The sequence below is a fragment of the Falco peregrinus genome, chromosome 1, assembly GCF_023634155.1.
Source record: "Falco peregrinus isolate bFalPer1 chromosome 1, bFalPer1.pri, whole genome shotgun sequence".
Lineage (NCBI taxonomy): Eukaryota > Metazoa > Chordata > Aves > Falconiformes > Falconidae > Falco > Falco peregrinus.
The window spans coordinates 108,590,872-108,618,709 of NC_073721.1; the positions used below are offsets into that span (position 1 = coordinate 108,590,872).

At 43.5% G+C, this 27,838-nt stretch overlaps 2 protein-coding genes across 4 annotated transcripts in view; one reads left to right on the forward strand and one right to left on the reverse strand.

Moving 5' to 3' along the window:
* The window catches only part of TLN2 (talin 2), a 203,837-nt gene extending 186,097 nt beyond the window's left edge, over positions 1-17,740 (reverse strand). For 2 of the 3 annotated variants that reach the window (XM_055806981.1, XM_055806968.1), the window contains exons 1-2: positions 16,251-16,411; positions 11,906-12,019 (exon numbers count right to left, since the gene is read on the reverse strand). The gene's annotated coding sequence lies outside the window, so the exon portion shown is untranslated. Of the gene's footprint in view, positions 1-11,905; positions 12,020-16,250; positions 16,412-16,632 lie in introns of those variants that run through there. The other variant, XM_055806974.1, reaches the window with a different exon arrangement.
* A 6,504-nt stretch (positions 17,741-24,244) lies between these two features.
* Positions 24,245-27,838, forward strand: part of LOC101922262 (C2 calcium-dependent domain-containing protein 4C-like) — a 28,316-nt gene continuing 24,722 nt past the window's right edge. Inside the window, exon 1 of the mRNA XM_005240726.3 lies at positions 24,245-24,375. Coding sequence (XP_005240783.2) covers positions 24,260-24,375 — 116 coding nt within the window. The 5' untranslated portion in view covers positions 24,245-24,259. The remainder of the gene's footprint in view (positions 24,376-27,838) is intronic.

Consider the following 27,838-nt stretch of genomic DNA (forward strand, 5'->3'; position numbering starts at 1 on the left):
AGAACAACAAGCACTTGCTATGCAGGCTGACACTCATTTATGACCCCTTGATTGTCACAGGTGGTACAGCCAACATGCAGCTACTAAGTATTTCAGTAGTGCTTACCATAACAGCAGTTTGAGGAAGAAAAAACGGGAAACACTGGGAGGGTGATGGGTAGGGATGGATGACAACAAATTTAAGAACCAAAACCCAACTACCAAAATCCAAGAAGCTTATTTTTGAATTTTTGGACAAATATTAACAGAGGATAACTGAGAATGCATCCATTTCTATAGTGCACCAGAAACGGGCTGTTCACATTCCAGGTGCAAGTCAAGGTTACCAAGATCTTGCCATTTCCTCTATTTTGCCATCAGAAACAAGCATGAAACTTAAAAGCACGCACTTAACAGTTCATCTTAATTTTAACAAAAAATGTAACATACAAAATCCTTAACAAGGCACAAGCAAAGAGGAAGGCAGAAGCAAAAAACACTCCTTACAAGTTCTTCAGCCAGCGGCATTAATGCTCAGGAAGCTGGAATAAACTCTAAGTTACATATCACTGCAAGATGGAGTCAGTTACATCACTTTGAGTATAAAAAGAGCAATATCTCCCCAGGCAAAATGGATCAAACATTTAAACCTTCCCAGAACTGCTGACTATATCAAGACAAAGTACCACTAGGTATGTAACCTAGCTCAAAAACATTAGGCTTGATTTTTAATATTCACTGTGAGAGATGGCAATTCACTCATCAAGGAAGAGAGGTGTACTTTCATTACAAAAAACAACGGAATTTGTCACTTTATAGCATTGTCAAAAAAATATTGAAACAAGTGTTTTCAGAAGCAGTTTTTACATTATTATGCCAGCACCTTGGATATCCAAGCCTATAATAGAAGGACATGCTTCACAGGTTCTTATCCTAAACCAGTGTTAAAACACAATAGCCTTGTTCACCTATACCATTTGTTTATTTTTATCCTGCTACTAATGATTTTAGAAAAAGTATGTTGCTAAATTTTAATCATAATTTTGGGTAATTCCTGTTCAGTGATACTATAAACACCACTGGATACTGAGTATCAGCTGTACAGAAAACAAAACCCTACAACAGTAAGGTTAGGTGTATCATTTGTTGACTACATTTAAAGTAGCATCTATCAATCAGCCAGGCCTCTAATAGGACACCTCTGGAAACTGCCTTTTTTTTTTCTTTTTTAAATAATGCAACAATTTGCATATATTAGGTTTCCTGGAAAAGTGCATACTTTGGAAATTAAGACTTTTAACAGTACTCACACTGATGTGCAAGATCTACTCTCCGAGTTCCTTAAGTATCATCAGAATACAGCAATTCAGATTTGTTATTTCCACCATGCTCAGTGAGTATATGAAAGATTACTGGAAAATAGGATGTGAAAGAAGGGATAGAGGGATGCAAGTTTAATAAAGCTTCAAACTCAAGCCGTAGGTGAAAATATGCCTGCAAAGTCAGTATTTCAAATTAAATTTTCAAATCCAAACCTGACATTTCGGCTCAGGAACTCAATTTGCTATAACACACATAGTTACTTCCCCTCTGCCCATCAAGGTCTCTGCCTTCACTTTTGACAGAGCAATTACACGCCTATAATGCTTCTGAGAAGGGTAAAATCCTGCTCACTCAGTCAAGCAATGCAAGAAAAAAATTGTTCCCCTAGGCTCTCAACTTAAATTGTGCTGTTTGTGGCTGAAGTTGAGGGCTTCTATTGTAGCATGCATAACAACATCAGTCCTGCCCTTACGGCTGCCCAGCTCTGATCCCCAAGTGCCAGTCCACAGACTAGCTACATGCTGAGTGAAGAGAATAAAGTATCAGATGACAGGAGAACTTGGCCTTAAAGTATCAAACCCACTTTTCTCTAAGAGAGAATGGATGCCAGTAATTCACTGATACAGGATACGATACATCACCATTCTGCATAAGGGAATGCAAAAACAGTTCCAGATTTCAATTCACGTCTAGACACTTCAGCAGCTTAAGCACAAAGGCTGGTCCTTGTCTCTGACTTACAATAACCATGCTAAAGCATTCAAAATCAACAGCATGTACTCCTGACTCTTTCTATTTATCCTTAACAAGTCAAACAAATCCTCTTAGATTATTACCATTCTTCAAAATAAATGAATATATAGTTCTTTCTGATCATCAGCACTAATTAGGTAGATTTATTTTGATGTGTGGGTTGAAACAGAATAATTAGACAACTGCCAAGGCCAGAGGCTGTATCGGTGCCCATTTACACAGATTCAACAGATCATACACATACTTACTTTACACACACACTCTCTCAGAGCCATTACTCTCATACACAGATTCCCCTAGTGCTTCAAAGGCTTTGACTTGTGCCTCTGAATAACTGAAAATTTGTGTTCAGTACATTAGGAGATACCAAGTATACGCAACAGAAAGCACAACTTTACTAGCTCATTAATAACTTAACATTGTCTTCAAGAGTAGTAACTGTCACACAGCAAGGTTTTTCTTTTGACACTTCATGGAGGCAACCCAAACTGCTACTTATAAAATGCTTTGAGTCATTTATAAAGTATAATTAATCTCTATAAACCTCCTCAAAAAAAAACAAACAGAAAACCTTTTTTCACTTGAACACTGCCATACTCCCTCACTGTTATAATTACAACACTGCATTTTATGTTTTATATTGTATGTGAAGTTTCCTACACTACCTGAAGAAGCACTTTTCTAAGTGGCAAGCCTAAATCTATAGGGCCTAGACACAACCTAGGGCCCTAGGAAGGCAAATATATTTTTCTTAGTTTTCAGGATCCCACGGTCACCAGAGACCTAAACAATATCTATCTCTATTTTGCACTTCCAGCTTATACGATTGTTACCACCACCTTAAAAAACACCAAGTGCAGTCAAAGCAGTTGCACAGGTATCTCAGTGGGACAAGAACTTGAAACAGCAACTCACAAGATGCAACCACCTGGTTCAATGTGAGAAGGTATCAACACATTTCATATAGATCTAGAAGTGTCTAGAACCTCTTCCTATCTACACTTTGCTAAACATAAGTAGGACTAAACATAAGTTTCTGTGTATTTCAAATCATTAAACAGCAGACACTAAAACAGGACAACAGAAGGTGCATGGGAAAAGGAGAGCACATGTGGGAAAACAAGATCTTTTCTGATTCAAGGATTTCAAAACTCAGTTACTGGGAAGTTCCTTCTCTCTACTACCTGGTAAGCACTGTCTTTTGCCTATAAATTATTTTCTCTCAAATACTCAAAAAACCCCGCTCCTTTGTTAAGCTGCAGGAGACAACCACCACAAGACTTGCCCCCAAGAACAGACAGTTAGAAACCACTAGCTACCGGTATAAACAAAATCAAACTGATGTCTACTACACCCATAAGCTGCAGCACCCTGCAGACTTTTCCAGGGAATCTCAGAACAGTTTAACACATCACCTTATTTCTTCCAGCTCAAAAATCAGACTCTTCTAAAATAAATAGCACTTGTTTCAAGTGCTTTAGTTTTTTATTCATTCCACTAGGAAGACACGGCACTGCATCTGTACCATTCATTTGCAGCAGAACATCTAGGTTACAGAACCTTAAGCACACTTGGTCTTTACCCCTGTTGAGCGGAGACAGCAGCTACTGCCCACTGTGTATTGGACAGATACTTCAAGGCTTTGCATAACAGAGAAAACTTCTTTGACAAAGCAATTATTATTACCAAAACCCTCTCAAGGGGTATCCTCTTTACACAAAGCATCTTGATAGGTAGCTTTAGAGCACCATCCTGCTTCATGTATTCCACCACAAAAGAGATGGGAAGCTTTCCCATTCTATGTGAAAAAACCCTTTCAAAGTAGGTATATGCAAATATGTAGCCACAAGCACTGTAACCTCAACATATTTAGCCAAGAAACTGCAATCTGGAGCCATCCATGCCCGCCCCCCCCCCCGCCCCCCCAACACCAGACTTAACTCTGAGGTCAGTGCCTGTTGATGGAGTCTTTGATCCCCACTTTGTTTCTTGAATAAGCAAATAAGCCTTCAATTGAAACAAAGGGATGCTGGAAATGCACATTTTCAGTCTCCAAAGCTCTGCTCCAAATCCACACTTTAGTTAACTATTAATCAGGACTTCAGTCTTCCACATGACATGAGGCTTTTTCGCTGAACACAGATGCCTTGTTACAACCCCTTGAATTTCTGAACTATGGGACTTGCACCAAGATACTGCATACCACTTGAGTTCTACTTGATTGTTCCCGAGATGCCCATTACCAAACCAGAGTACACCTAACAACAACCCAGATCCACCTGTTCACATTCTCCATAAAGCCTTATCATTTTGAACTTTTTTCTGCAAATATTTCAGTTTGGCCCCACTTTGCATCTACTGCACTCTGGAAAACAAGCTGGTTTCACACAAGCCATCCGTTAACTCCAAACAACAGGAAAGAAGCAAAGGCCAGCCTCTGTCCTACTTCCTGCAGCTCCTCTACCATACGTGCACTTGTTTCACTAGCTAATGGTCACTGACACACTCACACTGATCAAAAGAATAGCTGTCAACCAACACTGCATTCCACTAGCTCCTAACAAGACAGTCATACTCCTTAGGCAAGCCTGATTATACAAATACCAGGTTTTCATTAGCTCATTACTTATAAAGAAGCATTTTCCTATTGCTTAGTTGAATATCCCCTTAATGTTATCAAAAGAAAACTTTTCTAAGTTACTGCAGATATCTTAAATTTCAAATGGCAAATTCCCAACAAGCCCAAGTACTTCAAACATCTGTCAATTGACCTGAAAGAAAGAAAACAACTGACTCTTTTAAAATACCAGAGACTCAAAAGGAAACCAAATTTCACTACGCAGGTCTCCAGCATCCTGATTCACTTGTCACATGTCATGAGAGAGTCAGGTCCCATAAAATAATGAAAAACATCAGAAATAAGTGTTGGTACCAAACACAACTGTTCTAGAAAGTCTGTTTCTATGAAGAGATGGCTGTTTTCTATATCTGATCATGGTAGTACAAAGACTATTTCACAGCTAGTAATGCTATTTTGGTTTAAATAATAGAAGGTACACCTTAAAAAAGAAATTTGTATATAGTCCAGAAAAAAACAAGTAGGCAAGACCACTACTACAAATCTTCAGTCTTTACAAAGCTGTAACTACAGTTTTACATAAGATGCTTTTCACATTTTTCTTTTTATTCTCTTATTTTCTTTGTTCTACATATTTTCATTTGGTTTTAAGAAGTACCTTGTAAAACAATTTTCAGAAAGAAACTCCCTGCTTTATCTTCCCTTTTTACCCACAGGACTGTTATCTGTAATCCCACCTTGCTTTTGCATCTTCTTCAGGGGCTAAAGTTGTACTTCACTCCTTACAACCCACAAGACAGCTAATGAAAGCCGAGCTGTACATGAACAGATACACTTACTGGGTGGGTACCGAGACAGTACTGGTGCCTGATAGTGGATGTTTAGCAGGTACCTGAAATTTATCTTCAAGGGAAGACCCTGTCGCCTCAGGCAGGGTGAGAACTACATTGTGTTGGCTGCTAAACATACTGAATAAGAATTGTTGTCCTTCTAAGAAGTCCCAGACAGAAAAATACAACCAAACAAAACTTCAATCATTTAGGAATGCTTATTTCTAGAAGTTTAACTGTCATGACCTAAGGCCACAGTCAGGCTCATAAAAATTTGTGTGCTGTCACAACACAAGTAGGTCACATTACTAAATACCGTATTTTAAAGCACAAGAAAGGGAGGCAAATGAAGACAAAACTCTAATCAGGTTTAGGGCCCTCTACAGTTGCAATCTTGCTTAAATCACCTCTGAACCTAAAGACTGTGAAGTGTTAATGTCAGACAAACAGATGCCATGACAGATTTTTCTTTCGCTTCAAAATCCATGTGCATCAACTGATCTCCTACCCCCAGTACAAGCTCCTTATCAGACACATTATAAGGTAAAAATCAACAATCTAATCAGATCTGACAAAAAGTTGGCCAAAAAGTATCTGAAATCCTGAAGATGACTATTTGAACTATGGATTTACATCTGCTACCATTAATGATGAACCTCACCCTAAGTGGACATTATGCCTTAAGATACTACCTAATGATAGTATGAAGCCATCGTGATTAGAAACACATTTAACAGCTAAGCACCCAAAACAAGAGGAAAAATCTCTACAATTTCTTCAGCCCTGGCTTCAAGTCATGAGATACTCAATATAGTATAATATAGTATTTTACGGGGGGGGGGGGGGGGGGGGGAGAATAAAAAAAATCAATGAACATGATAAATCTTCAGAAGCCTCTTTTCAGGTTTCTTAAAAGCAAAAGAGACAAAGCCACATACCATTGGGAAAGCACTTGGTCTTCCTGCTGCAGTAAAAAAAGGCTGAAATACATGGCAAACAATATGGCATTCCTTTGACAGCAAATATTGCTGCAGAACGTGTAGAAAACAGCCAGAGATTTGAAGAAACAAGTATTAGAACCAATTATGCAGTGTGGGAGGTTTACTATACTGTTGACCAAAATTACAGCTGTTAACGACATGTCCCACCTTACGCTATATGCTAGATGGTTCCAATGATGAAATACAATGGGAACTACCTTTTTGTGAGTCACTACAGGAAATATGTACCGGAGAAGACTCGACTTATTCTCAAATTATTTCTTTAATAGAAACAAAGTTTTATGGAAGACCTCTGCAAGTGTAATCACTGATGGAATGACTGCTTTAACTGGAGGGGAAAAAAAAAAACCAAAAAAAAGATTCCAGTGTAAAGGTTACAGATAGAACCACATGGGAAATTACAGAACCACAGACTGGTTGGGGTTGGAAGGGGGCTCTGGAGACCATCTAGCCCAACGCCCTGCTACAGCAGGGTCACCCAGAGCCGGCTGCACAGGGTCACGTCCAGGTGGGTTTGAATGTCTCCAGAGAAGGAGACACCACGACCTCTCCAGGCAGCCTGTGCCAGGCTCTGTCACCCTCGGAGTAAAGAAGTTCTTCCTCACGTTCAGATGGAGCTGCCTGTGTCCCAGTTTGTGCCCGCTGCCCCCTGCCCTGCCGCTGGGCACCACTGAACAGAGCCTGGCCCCAGTTGCCTGACTCTTGCCCTGAAGATACTTGTAGACGTCGGTAAGATCCCTCTCGGCCTTCTCCAGGCTGGGCAGGCCCGGCTGCCTCAGCCCTTCCTCATCAGGGAGATGCTCCATTCCCTCATCTTCATGGCCCTCCACTGGCCCCTCTCCAGGAGTCTTTCGCTGCATGATTAACAGGCAACCTATTACAGCAAAGTTGGAGCCAGAAGCGTAAAAAGTGCTACAGGATGTCACTGATATGGATAATTTTATAAAAACAAGATCTTGAAATAGTAGAATCTTTACAAGAGCTTGTAATGAGATGGGGAGTGACTGTGAAAGTTGTATTCCCACACTGAGGTTTCCTGGTTATCTTGTGGCAAAGTGCTTAAAACAGTTGTCAAATCTAGAAATGCATTATGCATTTTTTTTCACGCAAAGACAACTGTTCAAACTTTGCTGACCTTTTCTATGATGACAACTGGCTGTCAGTAGTATGCTACCTAGCAGATATTTTTTAAAAAATCACACATTTAAGGTGTCCCTTCAAGGTGAAGCTGACATTTTAACAGTGAACAAGAAAGTAACAGCTTTTCCAAAAAAACTCACTCTACAGAGATTGTTCTGAAAACAGATGTTTGGAAATGCTTCCATAGTTAGGCAATTTTCTTGCTGAAATTGATGTGTCACCTATAAAAAAACCCTCCCAAATCTGTACACTTAAAAGACTTGGAAACAGAATTTCCTAAACTGTTTAAAAAGTCTTCCAAAAGAAGAGTTTTAGGGTGTTTTGAATGCACTTGTTAAAAATAGAAGAATGCAAGAGCTTCCCATTAGTTTGCAAGAATAACTGATTGACATGAGGGAAGATGGAAACTTAATAGAAGAGTTCCAAGAAAAATCTTTGCATAATTTAGTGTATGGGAGTGGAAAATTAGCATCACAATTTAGTAAGCACAGCCAGCAATGCACTTCTACCATTGGCATCTACGTATATTTGTCAGGTGTCCTTCTCACTTATGACAGCCATTAAAATCAAGGACTGAAACAAACTGAACTTAGAATCAGGTCTTGGAAAGCTGTATGAAAGTGTTTTAAAAAAATTTGTTAAAGATTTTTTTAAATAGTGAAATGTATTCAATCACATAGCTCTCACTAAATTATTTTAATGAGAGAAAAAAGGAACTTTGTTAAGAAGTAAACCAAATTCTTTAAACAGTGTTTCTCTCATCCTTTCTTGATTTCTTTTTTTTTATGTTTTATAATGTACATAATATTAGTACAGTAGTACATGTGTATAATTTATTTATAAAATTTTGGCGGTACATGCTCACAAATCTTTTACTGATAAAGGTGTGAGATCAAAAAAATCTTCGGAAACCACTGCCTTAAATGACCTAATAGGCTGGTAATTTCCAAAGAAATTATTAAGGCCATTGCTGATTGTAATAACATGGAACACAGCATTTTGTTCTTAGTTTTCAACCTGAAGTAACAGGGTGTTTTGCCCTCATAAGCAGATATTTTTAATGCTTCAAACCTCAATTTATCTTTGGAAAGGAATTATAATAGCATTATGCATTTTTCCTGCACAGATTTTCACAGTCATTACTGAGGCACTCACAAAGCCTGGCCTTACAGCTGTTTCAGTAGTGTCTGCTTGGTTCATCCGGGCACACCTACCCTTCCCACTGCCTGCAGGCTTTGTTTAGCTGTGTTAAATAACCTCCAGCAGTCACTGTATAGGTAGTTCACCTTAAGCACACACTTGTACCACAATCAAGGTATTCTTCTGCCTCATCTCTTCACCAGTAAAGCTCTGCCATTCTGTTGGAGTGTTCTTACAAAGCTGGCTGCAGTTCTGACATGAAATCTGTAAGAACATCTTTTCTGCCCAGGCCCTTCTAATATTTTAATGCTTTGTCTTGTGGGATTCCTTACAGGAAAGCAAGATAATTGTGTAATTTGGTCTCTTATTTCACAGATCTTGCTTTTTGTTAGGCAGAATGGATTAAAATTTGGTCAGCACCTTGATCATCATGGCAATTAATACAAAAAGGCTGCTGAAAGCCTTTGCTTTCAAGAAGTATGCGAGAGTAAAGGACTAGAATTTTAAGAGTACTATTCAAAGAGAAGGCACCTGAGAACAAATAGAACTTCCCCAAATCTTCTCATGGGCCAATTTCACTCACAAAATATGTGCACTGTAGCTCATGCAACCATCAACTGTTGGGATGGATGGGCCTGTGCTGCAAAGCAGTCGGCAGCAAAGAAGTTGTTAGGATAGCAAAAGCGACATTTCCTCCTTCCCCCTCAATAATACTACCAAGAAATTTGCATACTTGAGCTTTCTAACTGTACTGTGCCACTAGGTGGTCACCTACTGAACATAACTGTTCTTTTCCTCAAGATCATGAAGCTTCAAATAATTATTTTCCATGGCACTAGAAGGCATTATGTTGATGCTGGATGGTTTGCTCTGACCACTACAATGGGGATTTTCAGGACCAGACCATTTCTTCAGGAACAGCCACACAGCAGTGGCTAAGCATCTCCCTGTAAGAGGTGAGTATCTGCATGTTCTGGAATGAGTTGCCCATTTGGAATAAAACAACAGGCAGTGTACAAAAGGAGAGGAGAAAGACTAAAGTGTCTCAGGTGCTCCAACTACCCACAGCTACAGATGCAGGTAGCACCAGATTATCTTCCTGCTCCTGGGAAAAGTTCATTTTGTTTAGCCTGGCCTTCACTTTCTTGGCTCTCTAAGGAAAGAGAGAGGAAAAAACATCACTTGCCCATGCAGCACCTGTGAACCCATTTGAACTGACCCCTTACACATCCATGTCCTCTACATACAAAGGCCTCTGACAAAGCCCGTTAGATCCACTGCAGCTCCCCTTCTCTCCATGTCTGGGTTTGTTCTGTGCCTAATCCATAGCCTGGTCTGTCCAGTCTCACCAGGCAAAGTTTAGTTAATTACACTTTCTTCACAGGTTTCAGCCTTCTGTACGTTCAGTTGTGCTTTTTTCCTCAGCTGCTTTCAAGCCTGGTTAGTATCACAGTGTAGCTGGATTGCCTGCTCAACTGCAATCAGGCTGATCTGGACCTTACTCACAACTGCAAACACAGCCACTGATTTTTTTTTAAATTAAAAACCAAACAAATATTTTTCAGGGTTGGTACATACTACATGATCTTGGGTTCTCGCTGGGATCTGTACATCCTCAGCTGTTGCACATAAATTTTCCAGAATGCTTTAAACATCACAACAAAGTGATATCATTTCCCACAGCCTTTGCTTTTTTAAACTGAAGTCAAACATTAATCTCTTCCTCTGTGTAACAGTGACTTTAGCGATACCCTGACCCAGCAGATGTGCCACTGGTTCTTTCTGCTTGACCCTGCATTGCAGCTATGCAGTAGTGGCTCCCACTTGATCCTTTCCCCAGATAGTTCAGATACCTCCCTGCCAACAGGAGATGTTTCCTTACACTACAACAAAAATTAATCTAAGAAAATCTTTCAGTGAAAAATGAGAAAATTACAAGGAAGAATTTTAAAACTGGCAGGCTATAGGGAGCTGTAGCATTCAAGTTCAGCTTCCTGATCTTGTTTATTCACAAATTCATTTGTAGCCCCACTGCTAAATTTCAGCTCTGTCCTGGTATCTCAACATTTTTATTCTGTTTACGCATTAAGTGCTTCACTCCCACCCCACCACCACAATCCCTCCCATTGGGTTACCATAGGTCTTTTCTTCAACAGGGATCATCATTTCTGTCAGACATTCATAACCTACCTCTGCTGCTTCTGTTCTCTCTGCCAAATGCCACCTTGCTGTGTCCCGCCATGCAGCATTTGGCACATTTAAATTGAACAAAGGTAAAAGTCATTTGCCATCTATGCCTTTAAGGCTAATTAATGTTTCCACCTGTACAAATTCAAGCCTGATTTTTACTGTCAGTAAGTTTTCAAACTGTTTTATGCTCACATATTTATGTCATCTATACCCAAACTTTAAATTTCACATGCCAGAGAAACCACAGCTTTCCCACTAGCGCATACCACCTCTGTAAACAAGCCACAGCATAAGCTAGACTTCAGGTAGCTGAAACAAAGGGCTATTAACCATATTACATATATCAACTCCCAAGAAAGGTAAGAGATCATTATATGAAAACAAACAAGAATATGCAATAAGAAAAGCATTTACACAACTCTGAAGACCTTTCTAAGCTGAAGACAATCCTATTGTTTAAGAGGTTATCACAACACTACGCCAAACACTACTTCAGCAAAACACAAAACACTTTGATATACTATAGCAACACATCTTTGTACCACAGCTGATGAATGTAAATTGTTATTCAACTTGAAAAACAAAATAGCCCATGTAGTACCATCAATTCTTTATCACCTCAACTGTTATTTGCTGTGATTTTGAAGACTGAGAGCCTCCTGCTTATTCCTGGGTTACACGTCACTCTCGGAAATAAAAAATCTCGACCTTACAAAAGTTGCCAGTGAAGAAAGACACAAGGCTCATTTACAATTCACTTCAGTTCACGCTTTCTCCCTGCTGCCCAAACACAGAAAGATGAGCTACCTACTGAGAATGCAAGGAAGGCAGTTTCATGTGCCAGCCTGACCCATCTTGGCAGAAGTTCCAACTGGTTGCTGCCAAATAAATGGACTACAAGTAAGAAGTCAGCACTGTAGTACTGTAAAGATATTTTAAGACAAGACTTATTGTTGTATGGTCATCCTCACCTTGCGAAGTCAGTCAGTGCGTTTTCTAGCTTTATGAAGATGCTTGGGTAAAAAGGCGCTGGATCTTTGAGAATTGAGGGGGTGGACCTCTGGGGATGGAATCCCAACTTGCAGCTGGAAGTGGAAAACATCAAAACGTTATCACAATTGTTTCAAGTATGCAGGCTAATTCAAACTCAACTCCAAGATAAGCATGTGTGCATACAACACACCCAGGGAAATGGTTCTCTGCCACTACTGCGAAATGTTTTCTCAGCAGCATTAGCAGGGACAGAAACCTAGAAAAGTCCGTGTTTGCAGTTACAAGTCTGGCATCATAACTAACCACAGTCCCCACGCCACCTTCTGATCCCCAAGCATATCACTCACACTCAAAAGGCATGTCTTTACCGCACCCACAGACAGAAGGCCACAATCGTCTGAATATTGATCAGATCCAGGATTTCAGCACCCTGGGGATCAGCCTAGCACTTATCCAAGTAGCTTGGGCTATCCTCAAGGCAACCAGACATTCTTTTTGAAAAGGAATGGATTGTTTAATCACAACAAGAAAAATAAGGCATAAAAGAGCTTAAGACACAACATGATGTCTATAATCATAACAATCTCATCCACAGAGTTGTAAAAGCCTAGATTATTCTACTTAACATAGCCTCTGGAACTTGGAAGCCAGGCTACTCTGACAAGAAATAAAAAAACACAAATAAACAAACAAACAAACAAAACCCAAAAAAACCCCTCTGCTTTATCATTTGCATCTCCCCATCTCCAAAAGTTCTCCTGTTCAATTTAATTTATATTCTTAGAACCATGTGTGGTCAAAAGCAGAACCCCAGAAGCGAAAACTTGCATTCACCTCCAGGTACCAACAGACAGGACTATCTGAAACTACAATTTCCAGCTATATACCAGTAACATTTGTCCCAACTGACAAACTAAAATCCAAAAGTAAACAAATGAAACCAAATATGCAAAATACCACCTATGAAGACAGCCTCCCCCCATTTGCTTTGCAACAACACCCAACCATTTTGTTTGCTGTTCTCAGTTTGCATCAGCATTCTATTGTCTGCAGAAACATGCATAAGCAGACTTGCCAAACCTTTTAAAGATTCAAGAGCAGGGGGGGGAAAAAAAAGATTTTTTGAAAGCTGGATACAGTGGTCTGTAAACACATTCACACTTCTTTCCTAATTACAGCCTGGTGCAAAGGCAGCATCTGGATAAGAACTTCTCAGCAAGAAACTCTGCACATCTCAAAAAAAATCAGGGTGCCTACACATTTGGCAGTTTATTGAAATCTCTGAGGGTCAGACAGGACTAGGAGCTGAGAATTACTTCAGATGGTGTTTTCAGTACTTTAATGCAAAATTATGGATTGGAACAACGCTTCAGCTAATGGTATTGTTCAAATGTCGTGAACATACAAGACTGATACACAACTCAGACATCCCAACAGCTGTCAGACACCACAATGCCATGAGAAGGAAGGAGGTGGATGTCTGTACTGCTGTCTAGCTGTGGTAACTAATGAAGTACTGGCATTTCTGGAAGCTGCCTAGACCTTGCATTTGCACAGATTTAATAGATATATATTATATAGGTAAGCATATAAAGCGACAAAACCCAAATATTGATGCTTCAGAAAATGCTTGCTGTGCGGAGCCAAATCTTTGTGGAAACAATACCAAATAAGAGAAGGTTTTCACAGCAAAACTTTTAAGTCATCATGAAAATTATGCAGTTCAAGCTATGCCACAGCCAGATAGTTCTTTCAAGCCCACTCTTCCCTCTCCAAAATAAAAGACTTGAATCTACTGTAGTGGTGCTTTGTACTAATCAGTTATATTTATAACTATAGATGCATTTCCTAATGTAAGTAGAATTCGGTGATTAGATTAGCTGGCAAATGATGAAAGAAACCTAAGAAAAACTGCACAATAAACCAAGCTCAGAATAAAACCACTTAATCCTTTGCAGTTAAAATGCGAGTTCGTATTTCTCAACATCATCTACTCCTAATCAATCTATCCATCACACATACATAAAAAAACCTCTCACCCTCTCAGGCACTAACTACAGTATAATGGCAACATTTCAAATCAACTTAAATTAGGCTGTACTACATTCCATTACATGATATCATGCAACAGATGTTACTCTACGAACACACAGGACAATTATTCAGGGTAAACTGCTATAATCTGAATGGTAACATGAATGGGTATCCTATATGAAATTGCTATGGTCTGTATCGAATTTTATACTGAGGTTCAGAACTTAAATATTGGCCAAGTTTGTCACAGTTAACCCAGAGACTCAGATCAGCAACCAGAAACAAGAAGCGTTCTTAAGTTCAATAATTTTGCCTCCAACAGATAAGCTAAAATTCCACTTAACCCTTTAGTTCTGCAGTGACCAGGGAGTTAAATGGGACACTACAAAACTCACATAAAATGCACTTCCCAGAGGCAAGAGATTCCCCCCGCCCCCCTCCCCCCAGCTGCGCATTAACCTTCAGTCTCAAGGCACAGCCTTGAAAATGTCACGTTTTGAAAATTAAAGCAGAAAATGTAGTTCAGCCAACTTTATTCACAGTTAACTTAGCTAACAGCTGTACCGTTGGAAGAATGGCTGACTATTATCTCAAAACAGATATGAAAGCTTTTCATATACTACAATTTGTAAGGCATTTGTAACTAACACTGGCAGCTTGCGCTCATACTTGCACCACACTGCCATGCACATATGAGTAAGCGATGTTTTACATTAGCAAGAGCAATCTCTCAAACATGCTGCTTGTTTGCTTTTTAATCATACAGACATTTTTCCATCGCTGTTGGGCTCTTTTGACAATGCAGAACTCCCAACGCCTTTGAATAATGTACCTTCAAACTCAGAACTAGCTTTGTGGTTTGAAACTTAATATGGCTTACACTTGGCTCTAAAATGCAGGTCTGCAAAATAAACTTTTAAAAGGTTTGGCGGGAAGCGAACAATTGTTTCATCCGACAGTTTTTTCAATCAGTGAACATTCCCACGAACTTTCTAACTAGACACCGCAGCAGCATCTTAACGCACAAGAAGTAGAGCCTAAATAAATTGGAAGTGGCTGGTCAGCAGAACAAAAGCTCTACAGAAGGTGAGCACAAAGACGGCGGGGGCCCCGGTTCCCGGACAGGTGCTCCCACGCAGCGCCCAAGCAGCGACACCGTGCTGGGGCCGCTCGTCACCCAACGGCAAGACCGCGCCCCGCGCCCCTGAGCCATCAGCTAGGGTGGCACGGAAGAAAGAGGGGTGCCAGGTCACGCAGGGGGACCCCAGCCCACAGCGCGGCCAGGCCCTGTCAAACACGCAACACCGCCTCACACCCAAGGAGGGTTTGCCCTTTGGCCAGTGGTGGCCACGAAGCCCCGATGCTCCCGCCGGCAGGCAGCCCCGAGCCTGCTGCCCACTGGGACGCTCCCAGGCCGGCCCGGGGGACGGGGAGGCTGCGGAGCAGCGCGGCTCGCCCACCCACCCGCGTCTGCGCTGTGCGGGGGCGGCCGCGTCCTCCCCTCCCCCCGGGGTGGCCCTACGGGACGGGCCCGCGACCCCCTTCCACGCCGAGCCGTGGGTCTGGTGGGAAGAAGCAGGCGTGTGCACGGACAGATGGGTACAGATACACGCGTACACACACGCGGCACGATCGTCCTTGGAAGGTCGCCGCTTCCCACCGTGCTGCGGAAAGGTTTTTTTCTCCATCGCGGTCGCCAGCAGCGCCCAGCGGCGAACAGCTCCGTCCCTCGGGCAAAGCCCCCCGGCGCGGCCAGGCGAAGCTCCCCGGCCGGGCTGCGAGGCGCCGGGGGCAGCCGGCCGCCCCAGCACCTCCCTCCCGCCCCGACCGCACGGCACGGCGGGGCAATACCAACGGACCGCGCTCGCCCTCCCGCCCCGGCTCCTGGCGAGGGGACGGCGAGCCGGAGCCGCTCCCCCTCCCCGGGGCTCGGCCCGCCCGGCGGCGGAGCCCCCCCCCCGGCCCGCGGCAGCCGGCGCCCCGCGGGCACGGGTCCGGGCTCGCGCTGTCCTCCCGGGAACCGGCAACTTGTTGTGCGAGGCGGTGCCGGACGGAGCGCGGCTCCCGCCTCCCGCCGCCGCACCGGCAGCCGCCGCCTGCCCGCCCGCCCGGCGGCAACGCGGTGTCTGCGTGCGAAACGCGGCGGCACGGAGAGGAGCGGCTCGGCGCCCCCGCCGCTCAGCCCTGCGCGGAGTCTTCCCCCTCTCGGCGGCTCGGCACGGACCAGGCACTCCATGCAACGTGCAACGGCGGGGCAGGGCGGGAGAAGGGGTCCTCGCGGGCTCCTACCGGGAACGCCGTTACCGGAGCATTGCAAAGCGCCTAAGCCCCGCCGCTCCTTCGCTTCCTTCCTTCCCCCCCGCTCGCCTGTTGCCCGCTCCCGCCTGCTCCGCCGCCGCCCGCAGCTGCCGCCGCTGCGGACTCCAGGCGCAGACCCCCGCCGGGGAGGGCAGGAAGCGCGTCATCACTCCGGGACCGCTCCACCGCCCTCCGCCCGGCACGGCAGGGCACGGCCCGCTCCGCCGCCCGGCCCCGGCGCGCGGGGAGCCCGGGACGCCCGCCCGGCACCAGGGACCCGCGGCTCCCGCCTGCCCGAGCCTCCGCTGCTGCGGGCGACGGGCGGGAGAGGCGCGCCGCCTCAACCGGCGGCCCGGGCCCGCGGCCCCCTTACCTGAGCGTGAGGCAGGGTGCCGCCGGCCGCGGCCCGCACCACAAGGGCCACCGGCAGGACGGCTGCTTCTCAGGGCGGCGGCGGAAGGCGGCCGGCGGGGCCCAGCATTTTCTGCCGCGGGGAGGAGAGCGGAGCCGCAGGGCGCGGCGGGCCCGGGCGGCCGCGGGGGCTGCGGCGGAGGCGCCCGCCCGGCCCCTCAGGCAGCGCGCGCGCGGCCTCGCGCCTCCCGCCGCCGCTCGTGCTGGGGCTGCGCGGGGCGGCGGCGGCGCGCGGCGGGCCGCCTGTCGCGACAGGCGAACGTTCGGCCCCAGCGCTCGCCGCTGGTGCCCCGCCGCCCGTCCGGCAGGTGCGCGGCCCCCGGCCCTGCGGCGGAGCGGGGCGCCTGCGGGAGCCGCTGTGGCAGCGGGGCAGGCACGGGGCTCCCGCAGCACGGGGCTCCCGCACGCTGCCTCTGCCCTCCGGCCCGGCCGCGGCTCTTGCGGTTGTGTCGGTGGTCTCCGTGCCGGTGTGCTGGTGTCGATGTGGGGATCGCAGCCGTTATGCAGTTAGTCCCTGGTGCGAAGCTGCCCACGTGCTGGAGCCTCTGCCAGCAGCACTGTTACAATTAAAAGTCACGCAATTGAAATAATCGAATCTGATTGATCTGAAGTACAGCCATCAGTCAATATTCTTACTTGTAACCAGGGGAAAGAGCTGCATCACTCAACAGCTGGGTTTGCCTTCAAGAATAATTTTATGCCAACAAATTGCCCTCAAAATGCTGAACATGTGTGTAGTTGCTCTGTGACACCAGCCAAAGTAGCTACGTTTGTGTCGGCACCCCTCTGGGTGGGCATGTTTAAGGCTTTTTTTTTGTTGTTCTATGTTAAGGTTTGTAGTTGCAAAAAACAGCCAGGTTCTCTTAGGCACCCACACTGCAGAAGGGAAAGCATCACGATGTTAAGATCTGTGATAGTCACCCTGAGCTGTGCCAGCTTCTGCAAAGCAACGGGAAGTCTCTGCCCTGTTCACTGAAATGGAGACTACGCAGGGTTCGTTCTGTACTTTGCAAATACTTGACAATGTATCTCTTTTAGAAATGATTTATTTGCTACTAAAGAGATACTATCTTGCCTGTTATTAAAAGAAGCGATAACTGAAGCATTTCTTGTGGTTTAGAGGTAGTTTTGTAGGTGAACAGCCATAATATTTGGCTTAAAGAGCAGCTTTTTTTTATTATTATTTTTCCTGGCCTTTTACTCACTGTAATGATAAGCTCCCAACAATGGGGCTTTCCCCATTTGGCATACAACTTTTCTTACAAAATACATAACAATCACTTTGTTCTCTTTGTGCAGTGTTATCCTATTTTCTGGCTGCAATACTGCTTCAAAAGAAACTTCCTTTTGTCACTATACTTCATCACAGTAGCTTTTTCTGCCTTATAAGCTTCACTTTTAAACCTTTTCTTAGCCTCTGTGTTCTCTCACGTAGGAACGCACAAGGCCACAATTCCAGTGTCTGTTGCTCTTTGTCGTTTCTGCGCTCTCCTGTTTCCTCTCAGTTCACGGGAAGGTTATTGAAACCTCTGCACTGCACTGCCCTCCAAACAGCTCCTCTGAAAACTCTTTATCGTGGTGTTGGCAAAAATGCCCCCTAATCCCAAAGAACAAAGTTTTACTGCAATATGGAGTGCAATGGTGAGAACAGGCTCCCCTGTATCGTTCATGTGTCTTGCCACTCCCAATACGTCAGTGTGTCTGGACACATTTACTATGTCCCATTCTACCGAGCTAGTGACTTGCCCAGGGCACAAAGAACAGTTTTATTTTTTTCTCTCTTCACATTACCAAATACAAGGGGGTCTGAGCATGCGCTGGGGTTCTACAGTAACAATCCATTATGATAGTATTACAGTAATAAATGAGGTATCCTGTCAGTCTGTCATTTCAGGATTCAGTTTTCCTTGTTTCAGTAATGAGAGATACCCATATTTTTGCTGCAGTACAGTGGATGTAGGGAACAGAAGTATAACCTCTTGGTTCTTTTACATTATATAAACTCAGCAGAATTTGCAGCTAGGTGCATTTCCCTTGGAAAAAAAAAAAAAAGTATTCACAGTTGTAGATGAACCTGAAAGCACTTACATCAGGGTAGTTACCTGATCCAAAACTTCTTTAGCATTTCTACAGAAGTTTTGGTCATCCGTTGCTTTTCTATTCAGTCTGTCACTGGTTTCCTGAAGGATCGTTAAACTGATTTTACCAGCCATACTGTGGAGTTTGAGATACTAGTATCTGCATGGCGTAATAATCTCCTGAGACTGAATCAGGCTCCAGTTGCAGTTACCAGCTGTGACAGGTAATGTTTCAGATTCATTGTGATTGAGTGGAAAACCAATGTTTTTTTAAAAAAGAATATAACATTTCTAGGCTTTATTTGTACTCAGAGAGCATTTTAAAATTAAGACATTCTATCAGGCGTCTGACTTCACTTCTGAGGTTACGTTTTCCTTCCATCCCAGCTGTTTTAACACTTCATCTTTTCGTCTCCTAATTACTAAGCCCCAGAGCTTTAAGGTTGTCAGAGCGAGGACTACAACAACCTTATGTGCTGCTGTGAAGCGAGGTGGGACTGGTGTGTGAACGTCAGGGATGTTCTCTAGCAGTATGCTAGGCAGGACACGAAGGTTGGGGACATATTTTTTTCTTCAGCCCAGGAGGAAGATCTTAAGCAATCCCCCAGTACAGAGGCATGAAACATCTATGCAAACTATCCATAAACGCTGTCTTCCTTGTTCATAGCCCTCTGTTAATCCTTGTATTGACATTATTTTAGGACTCTGGTACTTAAAATAGCCTATGGATGACAGCAATACTGGCATATTTACTGGTGTTTTGGGTGAACTACTACAGGGGCCTTCAACGAAGTATTCTATAAACAGTTTTCTCATAAGTCATTTCAAATACATTTTAAACCCCTGTCTCAGAACAGGTCCATTAAAATGCAGCATAAATCATACCCAAGCATTTAAACTAGATTATCTCTCTATGTATGTGTAACCAGACTACTTTAATAACTACATTAGAAGGCTTTGAAAGATAAATTTAAGACACATAGTTATAAAAATAACATTTATCTTGAGTCAAACTTATCCTTGATGAGTAACATTAGGCAAAAATCTGACTATCATTATTACTTTAGCATTAGCAGTCAGTAACATAGTGGCTCTGAGGGCACTAATTGCCCTTAATTAGCCTAAACATCCTCACCCAGGGTCTCCACCCACACCCTCTGCCCATGGGCCCAGGAGCTCCATATAAGCTCAGTCGTGGGCTTTTAACCCCTGTATGAGCTGGGGGGTAGAACTGCTTGGCTTTGCTGATGGGCTCTGCTGGTTCAGGCTCTGCTCTGCAGACTGAGCTCCTGGTCTGGCTTGGAGTCTGCCTTGTGTCTGGATAGTCCTGCTGTGGAGGCCGCTTGGTGTGTCTGCCCCTGGTTGCCTTCACTAGGCATCACCCTGACCTGTGCGCTGGTTTTCTGGTGGCACCTTGACATTGCTTTGTTTATAGGATCTGGGTTCCTGGTTACACCTGTCTGCTGTCCCAACACTTCCCTCGTTACCCTTGCTCAGGTACCGTAGGGTGGCTTCTGCTCTGTTGGTTGTGCTGCTGCACATGGCTCCCAGTTTTGCATCCCGTAGGAAGCAGTCAGTCCTTGCTGCTCCTTGGCTGATACAGGCTAAGGTACAAACTAATTTCTTAAAATGTTATGGTACTTACATATTCATTGTTGTTCTAACAATCTCACTATTGTTTGTGTTATCACTGTAAAAGGAGCTCTGATTTTTGCTAAGCATTAAGCAAGCATGGGCTAAAAGCTCGCGCCCTGCCCTGAAGAGCTCGCTACCAAACTGCATTCTAAGGAGCAGCAGATCGAGTGAGGCACATGCGGGGGTGCCAGTATGGTGTTAACAGCCAGCCAGCATCATGTAACGCTGTCTCTGTGCATCAGCGGCCTGAGCTGTTGTCTATTACTAGAAAGTACTGTAGTAAAGGGAAGTTTTTGGAAGAGCTATGAAGGAGACTAAGCAAACTCTGTTGGCAATGTCTGAGGCGTTCCTCATAACGTGCAGGGCGATAATGAATTGCGCAGTTATAAACTTTCTGTACAACAGCAAGGTGCGTGGGTCTCCTGGGACTGCTGTTTGCTTCACCTCTTTATCAAAATCATCAGGCCAGGAGATGCTATGGCATCTCTATGTAGCTGGCTCTGGTGTTTAACCAGCCACGCTATGAACTTTCTTTGAGGAACAAGTCCAGATTCCTGATGCTAATTCAGATGATTTCTTATTGTATTTCTCTCTTTAGTCACAGTAAACAAGTGGATCATGATACTGACCTTACATGTGTTGAAATTATAACTTTGTAATTGGAAGAATCAACTTTTCTTTCCTCTGCTTGACTAAAACGTATTTTTGTGTTCCTGGGAAGGTTGTTTATTTCTTTGAGGATGCTGCATTCTTTGAATCATTAGAGCTTCACGTATACCTTGCAAAATCTGGTGCAGCCTTGGCTCTTTGGCTTTCATTTGTGAATAAAATTAGCCCTTCAGATTAACGTCTGCTATTGTGATACTGAGCTGATTATTTTCTGACTGGTATTTTTACATGGTCTTTATCTTTCTTCTTTGAACCTCTCTCTGCTAACTGAGTTTCTTGACATATGGCTGTTTCTTTGGTTTGTTCTGTTCATTCGGGATTCTTAAGGCTTTCTTCGGGGAGTCCTCACAGGTATTTCAAACTGCAGAGGTTACCTCTGCTACTTCAAAGAATGCACAAAGGGTGTCCTTTTGATACCATAGTGCCTGGCATTGTGGGCAGTTCACAGGCTTGGCAAAGACTAGGTAAGTATCTCTACTACCTTGGGTCTCGTTGTTGCCATTTGACTTCATCAGAGTTGGCACGGAGTTGGCACCTTCTTCCCACCTTCCTTGGCCAACATCCCAAGACCTCCCTGAACCGGGAGGCGGTGGCAGCAAAAGGCCCTTGTGCTACAGGTGGAAAAGGCATAGAGGAAGGGGGGTGGTGATGACTTTCTTCCCCATTATTCACTCCCACTTGTAGGTGCAAAGTATCCACCAGCTGGTGTAAGATGGCAGATGCCACATCTGGTGTTCAACGCATTCAGTGAAGATCTAAGGTATGTGCGGGGTGTGGAATTCTGAGTAACAATTTTACTGCTGGCTGTATGTAAACACTGCTCCTGTGTTTTTCATTTAGGCTACATTCATCTTCCTTACCTATTCCATACCACTGCACTAAACAAAAAGCACAGAATTACTGTGTTACAGCAATTGTGCCCTTATTTTGCATTGGCTTTTTCATTCTCCTATTAATTGGACCTTCCAGAAAAGTTCTTGCTGGCCACACTTAACATACAGAGATCCAGTTCTGTAAGGAAGTTATTCTAAAGAGGCATTATAGCATTGCTGCTGGATCTTACTCTTCAGATTTGCACGGTAACTTCCAGAAGTTAATTTATTAGAAAAAAATCTCTTTGGACTGCTATCCTTTATCAAAGCAGTTAGGTAACTTGAAGAGATCAGCCCCCTCTCATCTTATAGCAGCAGGCTTGCAGTATCACAGGTCATGCACAGAGTTGCAGCAATCTTGTCCTGACCTCACCAACTTCTCCCAGCTCTGCTAATTTTACGCATGATGAAAAGACAGGGCACTGACTGATGTCTGTCAATGGAGGATCAGCTGATCTTATAAAATTATTTTTTAGCTCTGTAGCTACATTATGGTCTAAAATACAGTTTCTCTTTGAGATTGTATTTCTGTTGTGTGGTAGTTAGAAATCAGTTGGCCATCTCTAAATGAGCAAATGAGTTTAGCGTTAACCTTTTTGGTAGGGAATACTCCAGACCAAGGCTGCAGAAAACAAAGGCTATGTTTTGGTACCTAATCTTAAAGGAAACGGCAGTTCCAAGCACTCAGAGAGGATGAAGGATAGGGTTGTAACTCAGATCTGGTTCCCACAGAAAATGTCTGTCCCAGCAAAGTTAATGGGAGCCAGATTTGACAATGTGGGAGGTCAGGAGACTAAGAACAAGAGTAACATCCCTCTCAGTTGTAGCCCACATAGTACCCAGAGTGGAAGGTCATAAATTTATCCCCTAGTCAATCAGGCTGGCTCCCTCAAGCATGGTATTTGTATCATCAGAAGAATTCTGACTCCCAAACAGCAGTGTTTTCTGTAATGCTGTCACTTGGAAGCCAACCAGAGTTGCCTTTTGATTACAAGGTCCCTGTGGCTTCTGACAAATGCATTTTAACATTAGTGTTTGCAGCTGAACTATAATCTGGTCTGATGAACACTTCCAAATTTTCAAAACTGCTGTGGGAAGAATGAGACAGTAAACACAAGGACTGTTGTCCACAAACGCACATGTGTCTAGCTCAGTGATAATTCTCAATATGAGCAGTAAGTAATACAGAGTCTGTGGGTTCCAGATACTCCTGAGTATAAGTATACACACTTCTGGTTGTTTTTAAAAGCACCTACTAAATTAGCATTTTTTAAAAAAAAGTTTGACCCTTTATTTAACTTTTTTCTTGTCCATATCCGAAGACGGAACACTTAAGTTTGCTGCACAAAGTACACATGGAAATATTGTATTACAGTTTTGAAAAAAAGGATTTAGTCTCCTAAACTGCTTGGGTATTATACAGGGTGATCCAAATCAGATGTGACTTGTATGGAATTATGTTGAACTTTTTGCTTTGTCTGAAATTCATATCATGCAGCAATAATGATGTTTTTTCAATTGCCTGCATTTTAAGGATGCTGATAAAGCACTGGAGCAATGCCAGGTATTTTAGGAAATACATTGCTGTTTCCCTGGCTCCCCAGATGTTACAACGCATGAAGTTTTTTGCTGGAATGGAGTAATTCTTACTGTATTTCTTTAACTATGGTGATTCTTTGGTATAGAAAAATCTTCACCTTTTAAATGAGAGATGTTGTAGCACCTTGTCTCCAAAAAATTCATTTAGATAACACACACTATAATGTATGTAACTCTGTTTCCTTTCTCTTTTACAGTCTCCTTCAATGACTGGCAATGGCTGCGCCTCATTATTATCATGTGGTTTTATTGTTCAGAATTATTGATTATTTGTTATGATTTATAACAGCAAAAGTCTTTGATGCTTTAAAACAATGAAACGCAGACTTGGACATGTTTAAATGAATCCACCAGATGCATTGTCTGAGTCTGTGTGGTACCAGAGGAGAGCTATAGTTGACACAGGATTATTTCCTGCTGGAGGTTTGCCAGAGAAGAATTGGCAGCAGCCGCGCTATTCTTTGCTGCGAGTCTCCTCTAATGTGTGTGTTTAATAAAGCACTAACATCTGGGCCCACAGGGTAAACTTCATGTGTACAAACAGTATAAGTCTTCAAAATCAATATTTATTTGCAAACTTTTCACTCAAGAAAAAACATCCCAGAGTATCAGCTCTGGGGCCATGTGCTACTTGAGCACTACTTTGGGGTTGTGGAGCTGAGTAAGCTTTGTTCCTTCCTGCGCCTCCCCTTCAGTTGCTGTGTTCTCTTTATGGCCACACAGGGGTTTCCATGGCATGGCCCCAGGCTTCTGCAGGCAGCCAGTGCTGCTGCAATTATTGATCTCTACTGGAGAGCCAAGGAATGACATCACAGGGAAATGGAGCTGCGTCTTGGGATGGTTACCTCTAAGGTAAGGCACGAGCACGGGAAAACATCAGTCATCTGGGCTGATGGGAAGCTGCCTACATCCATTCCTCCGTTCATTTCTCCTTTTCCTGTTCCTTTCCCTCATCTTCACAGCAATTTGTGTGGGGGCTGTGAGCGGGTGTGACATGAGCAGGGAGCTGTGGGCATGGGCAGGTGGGCTTGTATGCCCTGCGAAGGCTGGCGGTTCTGAGCCCTTCCACGGCATGAGGGACGCCCTGCTGGGTGCTGGCTTCTGCTCTGCCACGTTGCTGGCCTTTTAAAAGAGCTCTTTCCATACTCCCTGAGAATCTGGTTGGATTTCTTCCTAGATCTGTGGATTCCTGTTGTGTCTCTTGTTTGTTTTCTTGTTTTGTTTTGTTTTAGTATGTGAACCAAATCCTGAGGCCGCCTCAAACAGGAGAAGCAGGAAAGTTCTCTCTTTCTTTTTGTTAAGCAGTATACCTACATACAAACATGGTTATCGTGTGGTAGAAATACACTGGTATATTTGCTCAGGGGTATCTTACTGTATTGCAGACACATACTCACCTAATGTCTGAGGTAAAAAAGCAGGGTGGAAGATGAGGGAAATTATTTCTCCTTGCTGGTGCCAATACTTTGACTAGGCTGAGGAACTGAAAGAGATCCCAATACATGGATGGAATGTTGCTCGATAACCAAAGTGGCTGCGTAGAACTAGACTGTCAGAAACTTGTGGGGGACAAAAGGAGTTACAGTAAAGAAGGCAGTAGGTTCTTTACACTGTCTTCTACAATAACGTCTTAAGTCAGTATATCCAACTCTATCCAAATGGGTGAAGAATGCAATATTATAAAAACCTGATGAAGTAGGTCAGCTTGTACAAGGGCTGTGTGGGAAGAAAAGAGCCACTCCTGACATTAAGTGGGAGAGTATAATTACACATAACTCATAATTTTTGCATAACACCTCTTAAGGGTAAATGTTCAAGTGGAGTCCTTATCTATCAGTGCTGAGCAAGCAACCTCTACCTATGTGCGTGTTCTTCATGTATGCTGGGATGGCCTGTATTTAACTCCTTAATTTATGTCTAAATTTTGTGATACTCCTTTTTGCAGAGGCGTTTTATGGAAATTTCTGCTAGTGCAGTTATTTTTGCTTCTTCCTCTAATCAGAGCATATCTTGTTTGTGCCTACCCAACCAGGTTTATAAGACTAACAGTCTCAACCAAATAATTAATCATTTCTGATTATCAAATTCATACATAATCAGCTTTTCACCCATGGGAATAGCAAATTGGATCTTCCCTCAGTAAAATGAAAAATTCACACTCTTCATATGAATTCACTGACAGCACATAATTACTATAAAAACATAAATTACAAGGAATAATGTTATAAAAAAAATAGATCAGTGCATCCTTTATTTTGTTTCCTATGTGTCTTTATCTCAGGCTGCTTCAAAAGCAAGCTGCCTTTTTTGTGACTTCATTAATGAATCTCTTGACTGTTGTGGTCTCTTGTTGATGTATTAAGTCAATGATGTAACAGCCTTTTTTAATGATAACAGCAGTTATTAATGACAACTGTACTATTTTTGGCATGCCTCAGGTCTGGAGGGAATACAAATGTAACAGCCCTAACTGTTAATTTTATGCTTAGCTGTGAGAAATTCTTTGTACTTTCTGGTTTTTTGGGACATTTCAGCATTCAGGGCTGGCCTCACTTGTGTTCAGTTGCCCTACCTCCTGCTGGGTGGTGGGAAACCAGGGACAGTTGGCATTGCTCCTTCTCCCATCCTCTCAGTTGCCAGCATGTCCCTTGTATTTCTGTAGGAAGCCACACGGCTGGCCCTGTGCTGCACGTCAGACATGTTCTCTGGACTTCAGTCCCTCAAAGGGACCGTTCCCATCCCTTTTCTGCTGCCTGTGTACTGCAAATGAAGTGGGATGCCCTGGGGCAGCTAATGTACACGAGTGTAACTACACGCATTGGAACAGGGCTAAAAATTCTCTCATCTTTTCTTTTACATTTTAAAGATCTCGTAACAGAAGAGTCTATTAAATCTACTAATTGTAATCAGGACTTGTGGATTTGGCAGTTTTCCCTTACTCCCTAAACAACTTTACTATTTCTGCCAAGCTACCTTTTCCTTTCCAGAGCTGACCCAGCACTTTGCAAGGCTGGACCTGATAGTTTGTCCCGACTCTGGAAAACAGAGCCGTGGATTTCTTTCCACAGATGTAGTGAACTGTGCAAAACTGTTTGCTCTTCTTTGATTGTATTCATCACCTCCAAGGCAAAATTCACTGTTTCGGTGCAGACTTGCTTCCCTCCCAGAATGGGTTAGTCTTCATTGTATTTTATGTTCTCCCTCCTTATCTTGCAGGAAGGGGGAATGAGAGCACAGCAAAAACATCAGCTCTACAACTTTTGTATGGGTAAATCCCTGCTGCTTTCTTTGCTGGAATATATTGCATATGAATGAACTATTAGGCATTTTGTGGTCTAAGAAAAAAAATGTATCCCACAGCAGGGGATCAGCACAAGGTCTCTCATATCACTCCAGCCTTGTGCTCAGGGAGTAAGCGTGTTGTGGAATTTCTGAAGTAGGGTAAACCTTTTCTAATCACAAAGCATGAGCTTAGACTTCACTGGGGCATGATCCTAATAGCAACTTGGCATGTACTTAGGCCCTTACATACCGCTCTACACCCTGCGTGGTGCCTAGCTGGCTTTATAGTTTGGTTTTTTGGTATGTATTTGTTTTTTTAAGTGCCTCTGCAACAATTTGGTCATTCAAAGAAAGCACAAAACAAGTACATTCCTTTTTGAATGGGGTAGATGTCTATGCAAACATGTGTGCATGTACGTGCCTACCTAATTTATTTACCAGAGGGAAGCAGTTAATAGCAGTGACCTTGGCAGTTTGGGCAGAGGTGGGTTTTTTTGTAATGTCATGCTGTAGATTTCATTAAAAGTTAAAATACAGGCAAGGTGGAAACTGGCACATACTGTATATAAAGATGCATATAATTTGCTATTTCAACCTGTCAGGCAAGGTGACTCATATATAAATAAAATCTAGTGAGATGAAGACGTATACATAGGTAGAAAGCATAGGCAGAGTTGAGGTTGGGATTTTTCCTTACTTTTGAGCATGGCTAATCTCTTGGTGCTTGGCAGGGCTAGGTCTAGGCACAGGCGAGGGAGGCAGCAATAAGGGATGGTGGAATGGGCCCTGGCAGAGCCCTGCATACCAGCCTGGCAGCTGCTGCTGCTAGGAGAGGGGGTGAGAATGTACAAAACGGCAGATAATTCAGGAAAATGGGGCATGTGAGCCTTTCCTGGATCCTGTTCACTTTTCTGTGGCAGAAAAAGCCAGCTCTGGGTGTAACCTAGGCAATTCATCCTCGGGGCAGCGCAACTTGGTTTGCTTGTGCTGATAAGAAGTCTTGAGCCAGCTCTGGTGGTTGGCTTGCATTCAC